At 33.8% G+C, this 9,933-nt stretch overlaps 1 protein-coding gene across 1 annotated transcript; it reads left to right on the top strand.

Moving 5' to 3' along the window:
- Nucleotides 1–5,024: 5,024 nt before the first annotated feature.
- Nucleotides 5,025–5,787, top strand: LOC130663769 (uncharacterized). Its single transcript, XM_057463209.1, has 3 exons — nucleotides 5,025–5,182; nucleotides 5,269–5,516; nucleotides 5,625–5,787. The coding sequence occupies exons 1-3, from the start codon at nucleotides 5,108–5,110 to the stop codon at nucleotides 5,662–5,664; spliced, it is 363 nt and encodes a 120-aa protein (XP_057319192.1). The 5' UTR covers nucleotides 5,025–5,107; the 3' UTR covers nucleotides 5,665–5,787.
- Nucleotides 5,788–9,933: the final 4,146 nt, after the last annotated feature.

The following is a 9,933-nucleotide window of genomic DNA, read 5'->3' as shown; positions in this document are numbered from 1 at the left end:
AATGTATTGTCATGAGAACTTAATTCAAAATTTAATGCATATAATAATTAATGACTGTCTTAGGCCTGTTGCGAATGAAATTTAGAGAGTGGAGAGGATGGAAAAAAATTAATTGTGTTAAAAATCTAATTTAGATTCTAATACATATAATAATTAATGACTGTCTTAGGCCTGTGGCGAATGGAATTTAGAGAGTGGAGAGGATGGAAAAAAATTAATTGTGATAAAAATTTAATTTAGAATTTAAAACAAACAATAATTAATTACTGTGAGAGGCCTGAGGCCAATTAATTTTAGAGTGTAGAGGGGATATAAAAAAAATTTATTGTCATGAGAATTTAATTTAAAATTTGATGCAAATAATTATTAATTACTGTCTCAGGCCCGTGGCGAATGAAATTTAGAAAGTGGAGAGGATAGAAAAAAATTAATTGTGATAAAAATTTAATTTAGAATTTAATACGAATGATAATTAATTATTGCAGGAGGCCTGCGGCCAATTATATTTAAAGTGTGGACAGGATGAAAAAAAATCAATTGTAATGAAAATTTAATTTAGAATTTAAAACGAATGATAATTAATGACTGAGGGAGGCCTGAGGCCAATTAATTTAATAGAGTGAAGAGGATATAAAAAAATTAATTGTAATGAAAATTTAATTTAGAATTTAATACGAATGCTATTTGATTACTGCAGGAGGCCTGAGGCCAATTAAATTCAAAGTGTGGAAAAGATGAAAAGAAATTAATTGTAATGAAAATTTAATTTGGAATTTAATACGAATGACAATTAATTACTGTGGGAGGCCTGAGGCCAATTAATTTTAGAGAGCGAAGAGGATGGAAGAAAATTAATTGCGATGAAAATTTAATTTAGAATTTAAAACAAATAATAATTAATTACTGTCTCAGGCCTGTGGCGAATGAAATTTAGAGAGTGGAGAGCATGGAAAAAAATTTATTGTGATAGAAATTAAATTAGCATTTGATACAAGTAATGATCAATTACTGCAGGAGGCCTGAGGCCAATTAAATTTAAAGTGTGGAAAGGATGAAAATAAATTAATTGTAATGAAAATTTCATTTAGAATTTCATAAGAATGATAATTACTTACTGTGGGAGGCCTGAGGCCAATTAATTTTAGAGAGTGGTGAGGATGGAAAAAAATTAATTGTAATGAAAATTTAATTTAGACTTAATACAAATAATAATTAATTACTGTGGGAGGCCTGAGGCCAATTAGATTTAAAGTGTGGAAAGAATAAAAAAAAATCAATTGTAATGAAAATTTAATGTAGAATTCAATACGAATAATAATTAATTACTGACTCAGGCCTGTGGCGGATGAAATTTGAAGTGTGGAGGAAATGGAAAAAAATTAATTGCGATAAAATGATGATTCACTGCGGGAGGCTTTAGGCCAATTAATTTTAGAGAGTGGAGGGGATAGAAAAAAAATTAATTGTCATGAGAATTTAATCTAGATTTTCATACAAATAATAATTAGTTGCTGTCTCACGCCTGTGGCGAATGAAATTTAGAGAGTGGAGAGAATGGAAAAAAATTAATTGTGATGAAAATCTAATTTAGATTTCAATACAAATAATAATTAATAACTGTGGGAGGCCTGAGGCCAATCAATTTTAGAGAGTGGAGGGGATAGAAAAAAAATTTATTGTCATGAGAATTTAATTTAAACTTAAATGCAAATAATTATTAATTACTGTCTCAGGCCTGTGGCGAATGAAATTTAGAGAGTGGAGGGGATAGAAAAAAAATTAATTGTCATGAGAATTTAATTTAAAATTTGATGCAAATAATTATTAATTACTGTCTCAGGCCTGTGGCGAATGAAATTTAGAAAGTGGAGGGGATAGAAAAAAAATTAATTGTCATGAGAATTTAATTTAAAATTTGATGCAAATAATTATTAATTACTGTCTCAGGCCTGTGGCAAATGAAATTTAGAGAGTGGAGAGCATGGAAAAAAATTTATTGTGATAGAAATTTAATTTAGAATTTAATACGAATGATAATTAATTACTGCAGGAGGCCTGAGGCCAATTAAATTTAGAGTGTGGAGGGGATAGGAAAAAAATTAATTGACATGAGAATTTAATTTGGATTTCAATACAGACAATAATTAATTACTGCAGGAGGCCTGAGGCCAATTAAATTTGGAGTGTGGAGGGGATAGAAAAAAAATTAATTGTCATGAGAATTTAATTTAGATTTTAATACAAATAATAATTAATTACTGTCTCAGGCCAGTGGCTAATGAAATTTAGGAGTGGAGAGGATGGGAAATAATTAATTGTGATGGAAATTTAATTTAGAATTTAATACAAATAATAATTAATTACCGTGGGAGGCCTGAGGCCAATTAGATTTAAAGTGTGGAAAGAATGAAAAAATTTAATTGTAATGATAATTTAATGTAGAATTCAATACAAATAATAATTAATTACTGACTCAGGCCTGTGGCGGATGAAATATGAAGTGTGGAGGAAATGGAAAAAAATCAATTGCGATAAAACTTTAATTTAGAATTTAAAACGAATGATAATTAATTACTGTGGGAGGCTGTAGGCCAATTAATTTCAGAGAGTGGAGGGGATAGAGAAAAAATTAATTGTCATGAGAATTTAATCTAGATTTTCATACAAATAATAATTAGTTACTGTCTCACGCCTGTGGCGAATGAAATTTAGAGAGTGGAGAGAATGGAAAAAATCTAATTGTGATGAAAATCTAATTGAGATTTTAATACAAATAATAATTAATAACTGTGGGAGGCCTGAGGCCAATTAATTTTAAAGAGTGGAGGGGATAGAAAAAAAATTAATTGTCATGAGAATTTAATTTAGATTTTAATACAAATAATAATTATTTACTGTCTCAGGCCAGTAGCGAATGAAATTTAGAAAGTGGAGAGGATGGAAAAAAATTAATTGTAATGAAAATTTGATTTAGAATTTAATGCGAATGATAATTACTGTGGGAGGCCTAAGGCTAATTAATTTTAAAGAGTGAAGAGGATGGAAAAAAATTAATTGTGATGAAAATTCAGTTTAGAATTTAAAACAAATAATAATTAATTACTGTGGGAGGCCTTAGGCCTGTTATGTCCGCCGCTTAATTTTTAATTATTTATCCGGGATTTCTCCCTTTGGTAGCGATAGTAATTTTTGGACAAGCGGGTTGGAGGGTGCGGACAACAATAAAGAATACGAGGAAGAAATTATCTTCCTATAATTTATTATTTATAGTGGATCTTTTCGAAAATTAAGAACCCAAACGTCTTCGAAGAGACTGGTGCTCTTGTTTAAGCCAAAAGTATTTTATGATGATAGAAAAATAATTCTTTCACCTACCTTTCGATGTCAATTCTTCTAGTGCGGCAGCTATTATCCCTCCAGAACTAATCAGCTCACTCGGCCTTCCTGTAAGGTTGGTAGAATGGGTGCGGCTGGGTTGATAGGATGATATCTTATGTACTACTTTCGAATGAAAATCGAACGGCTTGAGTGATGAACTTGATCTTTTATTATATTTTAATTTACAACGTTTTAACAGAACGTCACTTGTTCACTCTAGTTTTTCACAACTTTTATGTAATTTGTATTATAAGATTATTTATCTTATCGGATATTTTAAACAGATTTTTATTTATTAATGCGTTCTTTTTCACACCCAAAAGGGGTTTTATGCGCAGAAACTCGGCACAAAGTGAGATCACAAATTCACGTGATTTGTGTCACAATTCACTCGAACCGGATAGATCTTCGAGATCTTTCAATTGCAATTAAGAACTATACTCTACACGATAGTTGACTATCAGCCGAGTATCTAACTCAATTGGCAATTTAATTTATTAATAATGACCGTAAATGAATAAATTAATATCCTACACGAACTTAATCAGCCGGATACCTAGATCGATTTACGGTATAATCGATTTGAATTTTTGTAAATGAATAAATTAATATCCTACACGAAATTAATCAGCCGGATACCTAGATCGATTTACAATTTATTTAAAGTGAATTTGGAAAACCGTAACTGATAAAATAATATCCTACACGAAATTAATCAGCCGGATACCTCAATCAGCGACGATTACTTATTGTCACGTCGGAAGATTTCTGCAATAAGATTACGGGCTATCGACGCCGTTTACGCGGACCAAGAAGTTAAAAATGAACTGAAGGCCCTGAGCCATGGTGCTCAGGCTTTTTATAAACTTTGCTTTGACAATTGATGGGGAATTTTTAATTATCGTCATTGGTGGAAAGTGACGACAGTTTATTATTTATTCGTTAAACTTATTGCAGGTGTCTTCCCACTATTCTTTGCCGCATAAAAAGGTGAAAAAGCTGACGCTGCGTTTTCGCGCGCTTTTCAAAGAGGAGCTCAGTAATAATTATTTTAAATAATTATTAAAATAAAAAAAAAATTATTTGGACATAACAATCCCCCGGAAAGTAAGAGGGTTGCAAAATTCTCTTGCTTTCCTAAACATATGTCCTCTCTTTTAAGAAGCTCGCGATAACGCTTACAAATTTAGTTAAAAAGAACTTACAACTAGATATATGAAAATATTTAAAATATAGAAGATTACATTTGAGTTTCCCAATATTTATGGTGTATATGTATGTATATATATGTTAATATGAATTTTATATAGTTTTTCCCCTAAAATCTACTATTTCCATCACCAAAGAAAAATATAATTATTATTTATAAGTATAAGGATTAAATATAAAATTCCATTCATATGATGCATTCCCATATAGTTGTGAATATATATAGATATATAGGTGACCTTGAGAAATATAAAGTTTGTCCAAATACTGAAATAAGCTGGAGAGAATAGTTCGCGATTAGCTGCAAATCTGCATTGAGCCGACATCTAGCGATGTTTAATTGCGAGTTCGTTTTGCCGCGTCTGCACGAGCGAATTTGATCTCTGGCTACCGTCTTATCTCGGTACGCATTCCAACTGCCTCTTGGTATAATTTGCGTGTGCGGGCGTTCAGTGTGAAAGCGATTAGCGAAGAGCAAACTGCTTCGTGACGAAACAAAGGAAAAAAAAAAAAAATCAAGATGTACATGACTGAACGGCAGTATGCGGGCTACTCAACCTGGTTCCAGAGCATGAGGAGCCGGTGTCGTTTTGATGTAAGTTTTTTCCTTTTTTTTTTCGTAAAATATACAACACAAAAAAAACTCGTAATAAGTCTGTCTCCCCCCCCTTTTTTTTTCAGCAATTAGTTAGGATCGGGGTTATAGTGGAGGCGTTCACACGCCCGATTAGCCCCCTCGTGGGGTTGGAGCTCCTCAGGCAGCTGAGGAGAATGGTGAAGGTGCTACCCCCGGAGCTGGAGATCGTCGAGGGGCAATTTGGCATAACCTGGTTTTTTGTGGGGCCTCGAATTCCAGTAGAGGCCATCAACATCCAGGATGTGCAGGTGCTTGCCACCTGTATGATGGAAACAGCGGATGATATGATCAGGTGAGCGAAGATAAACAATCCTCGTGTTTTTTTTTTTTTTTTTTTTTTTTTTTTTTTTTTTTTAAAAGAATATTTCTCAAAAAAAAATTTTCTTCTTTTTTTTTTCAGATCCGCAACTGGATTGGCCAGGGACAACGAGGGAGAGTAGTACTCGGTCGGTGGTCCAGCCCGTGTTTGGAGATGCTCCAAAATCAGATGTTAAAAAAAAAATATATGTTATAACAAAAAAAAATTAATTCTGGAGGAAAAAAAAAAATAAAGCAAAATTTTTCATAATTATGTACCGGATTTGTGAAAAAAAAATTTTTTCTTCCTCCCTTTAGTAATAATTAGTAATTAGTGGTAATTTATCTTTAGGTTAATCAATTATAATTTAATTAGGTTAAGAGAGTTTCTCATCTGTTCTCCTTCTCGCATTCATCGAATGAACGGAACTGTCCTTGTTGCACTTTTTAGGTTTTAATTTAATCCAAATTTAATTTTAATTTAGTATTATTTATTTATATGTTGATGGCAGCTTATTCAAAAATAAATTTTTCTATTGATAATAATTACCAATTAATTAAATAGTGTTATTGGCCGCATGGAATAGTCGTGTAAGAGTGAGAGAGCGCGATAGATTTAAGTCGGGACGTGAGATGGAGAGAGAGCGTTGTGCGACCGTGGACGACAGCTGTCGCTAATCGGTCTCTTCTTTGCCCGCGTTCGCAACTCTCGCGACGGTGTGGCATCAACGAGATGCTAAGTATCGACCGTTGAATTGATCTTAGATTTACCGGTAAGTGTCTCCATCTTACAGTCCCCGAAAGGACTATTCTCTAAACAGCTTATTTCATGTATAAATCAATGATATGTTTTATATCGTAAATAATTTTGAATAATTGATGGCTTTTTAATGATAATGTTGAAGAATTCGACCTGAAAATTAAGAATGAAGGTCACTTATATAGATAGCATGCATGAGGAATGATTTTTAGAGATTATTCTCAGTAATACCCATAAGTATTTCAGTGATATTTTATGGAAAAATTTTGTTTTTTTTTTTTTGAATTCTTTTCGTTGCTCTTGCATATATCGCTTGGTTTAATTCACGGTCAGTTTTTAATTTGCTGATTTAGCAAGGCCACGGTTATTATTGTTTTTGTTGTTTTTTTTTTATAAGGTAAGAAAAGATGGTTTTAACATATTTCTTTACATCAAGTAGTTCTTAAAGCTAGTGGACGCTCGTTACAGTTGAGGGGTAAGTCGGTATAAAAACCCATTTTCAATTTAAAATTAAGGAATTTGATAACTCCCAAAAAAAAATTATTTATATATTGAAACTCGTAATTTCAGGATTTACTGAAAATGTGTTTTACTCGTCAAACTATCGAGATTGCTGATCCGGAAATGGATCCTTTACCAGTTTTACTGGATGAAATTTTGATGGAGGTGCGAGCTCGTTGGTACCTAGATTCGGATCCAATCTTTTTGTTCGTTTCTCATCAATATGAGGTTGACTGGATCCATTCAATAGCACCACCCTTGCCCCCAATAGGAGCGGATGGTCGCGCTCTTACCTTACTAGAGGTATTTTTATATACTCATATTTTTCTTTATATAAGAAGGCATTCTTTAAAAATGATAATTTTTGACCATTTTAGTATGTCGTGATCAACTTACATTGGTATTTTACGGACGATGTTCTAATTGGTAACAGCTATTTAATGGAAGTCTTGAGATATATCCGTCGCATTCGAGGATGCAGAAATGATTTGCGTCTGTTAAATTCTACTCTGAAAGACTCTAGTATCGCCTGGCTTTTCAAAAGGCGCTAATGTTTTGAATTTGACAAAATAAATTGCGAACGAATTTAGAAAAATGTATAGCGTTTTATTTGTTTAGTCTTTAAAAATCATTCTCATTGTTTTATTCTTAAGTTTAGTTTGTGTGACTTCGACAACCGTTCTCACGGTTAGCGCGTCTTGTTACTGCTGACGACGCGTTTATGCGTTAAGTCGGGCATTCAGTCATCTGATTTGTAACTAGTACAATGTGTAAGTCTTTCGGTCAGAAGTATAACCTTGGGGATCCCATTTATTATTTTATAAGATCTTATTCCGAATTTATTTATATTCGGAGGATTTTTGAAATTTGGGCCCCCAACATTCATACTTGTGAGTGTTATAATGTTTGTGGTGTGCGTAATAATTTGCTACACGTAAGTGTTGAGGTGAAAAGTCTAGTTGATCGTGATTTTAGTGTCATTTAAAATGTCGGTTTGTTTGTCTAGTATTATTTGAGTCGGGGTTTTCTGCCGGACTGTCCATCCCGTTTAAAGCGTGAGCTTTTTCTGGCATGGAGCAAGCATCTTTGGAGGGAAAAGGACGAGGATTTGGATGATTGGATGGAGGATTGGAAATCCATTTCCTGGCTCTTTAGGGAGGATGGAGAAGACGAGCCGGAAGAAGAGGAATTCGAGATGGAGGAAGAAAATGGGGCAATTCAGCCATCACCAGCGTTCGCTGGGTAACCGAAATGATGTTACTACTTGCAAGTCAAGTTCAGCTGTCGGTTTTCTCTTATTAATAAAAGGAAAATCAGCTTAAAGATCGTGCGTTCCCTCTTTTTAACCCAGAAATTCACACATTCCTTAAAATAACCGCATACAACTTGGATATGATTGAATATGCAAGTGTATACGTAAGGAAAACTTGGTTTTTCCTTTTTCTGTCTGAGTTTAAAGTTTCACCCTTTCTTTCTCCCCTTTTTTTTTTTTTTTTTATTTTACGGCACAATTGTTTAGTTTGCCAGGTAAGTGTTTTTAGTTTATTATGGAACATGTGACTAGTCTGAGGTGAGTAACATCCTGAAGTTGGTTTTTGAAAGAAAAATTTCTTTCTATTTACTGCTTCCATTTTCTTGTTATAGGTGGTGAAAAGGAGTTTTTTTTTTAAGGAGTTTCCATGGGGTTTAAATTTTCAAAAGGAGAATTTGGCAGAGAAATGGCGTCCTGTAAGAAAATTTTTGTTAAGGCTGTGATAATATTTGTCAGCGGCTGTCATCTGCGTTTGGATTCGCGCATGCGCTATGAAAGGTAAACGTTTAAATAATTTGCTTAAATTTCAAAAGTAATTTCGCGGTTTTTAACAGGAATTTACCCTTTATCCTGTTTCCTCGAATGTTCAGGTGATTTCAAATTTCTTTAATAGTTTAAATGTAAAAATCTATTATTAAATTTACTCTTTTTCTTTCAAAATTATCATAAAATTTAAGTCTAGTCTAGTAATATGTCTCTTAATTAAAATTTTTTTTCTCTTTTTTAAAGTAAAGAGGTGGTAAAATAGGAATCTTCTTCGAAGATAACCATAGATATGTTTAACTGAATACAAAAATTTGTAGATGTTTTCAATAATGGCCCCGAAAATTACTTCTGGATCAGTTCCTAAATAATTAGAAGAAGATTGCTATTTTTACCACGCGAATTTTTTTTGTTTGATTATACATTTCTCTTATCTTATTTAGGTTGATTATATTGGTGCATTGAAGTCGGAGAGACGGAGACCTCTGGATGTACGAGTTGGAGTTGTTCGCCGATTTGCGGAGAATGAGACATGAGTTGGTGTCGACGGATGATCTTGGAGTTCGATGACCTCTGGTTGGTCCTTAATTTGGACTGCCTTTGGTTTGAGATTGGAGGTACGTTTGGTTTCTGTTATTGTCTTATGAAGTACCTCGACTGGCTGCTTGTTTTTCTTGTAGGTGAAGCAGCGCCTCTTGCCTGAGCAGATACAAAACTTGAGGAAAACTGGCACGATGAGAATGACACACAAGATGACGAGGATAGACATATTTCCCGCCGTCATCGTTCGTTGTATCTCGTCCTCCTGATGATGCAGCGATATTTCAGACATCCGGTTTTCTGTTTCTTCTAGTCCTGCTCCCCAGGGTTGAAATTTATCGATTGTGTTTAACGGGTCGATGTTCTTTTTGAAGAGAAACCCTGAGACTTTGGGCTCCGCTGTTAAATTAGTTGACAGTGCTTCCAAGGTTAAATTTAACTTCGGCAGCGTGATATTCAGCTGGGTGATTTCCTCATCTATACTTTTGATTAAGTATTTTCCGTTTTTCATTTCACATCTGCCCTGGATATGGATCATCCCTGTTCCATTGATGTAGTAGTCTTTTTCGACTGGGTCCAAACATTTGAGACTTAATTTTTCCTCTTTGCAGGTCGAGTAAGCCCAAGAGTTTGGTTGATTTAGCTTTATCCACGTAGTTTTGCAATCGGGCATAATGCGGATGTTGCAAGTTCTCGAAATATCTTCTGTCGATTTCAAGAGCAGCTTCATTTCGCAGTCGACTTCTTCAGGATCTTCTGTAGATTGAAATGGAATATCGGGACGACACGATAGATCTTCTCCGATGGTTCTGCATT

This window comes from Microplitis mediator, chromosome 2 (assembly GCF_029852145.1).
Source record: "Microplitis mediator isolate UGA2020A chromosome 2, iyMicMedi2.1, whole genome shotgun sequence".
Taxonomy (NCBI): Eukaryota; Metazoa; Arthropoda; class Insecta; order Hymenoptera; family Braconidae; genus Microplitis; species Microplitis mediator.
Note: the sequence above shows the minus strand (reverse complement) of the source record. Positions and strands in the feature narration are given on the sequence as shown.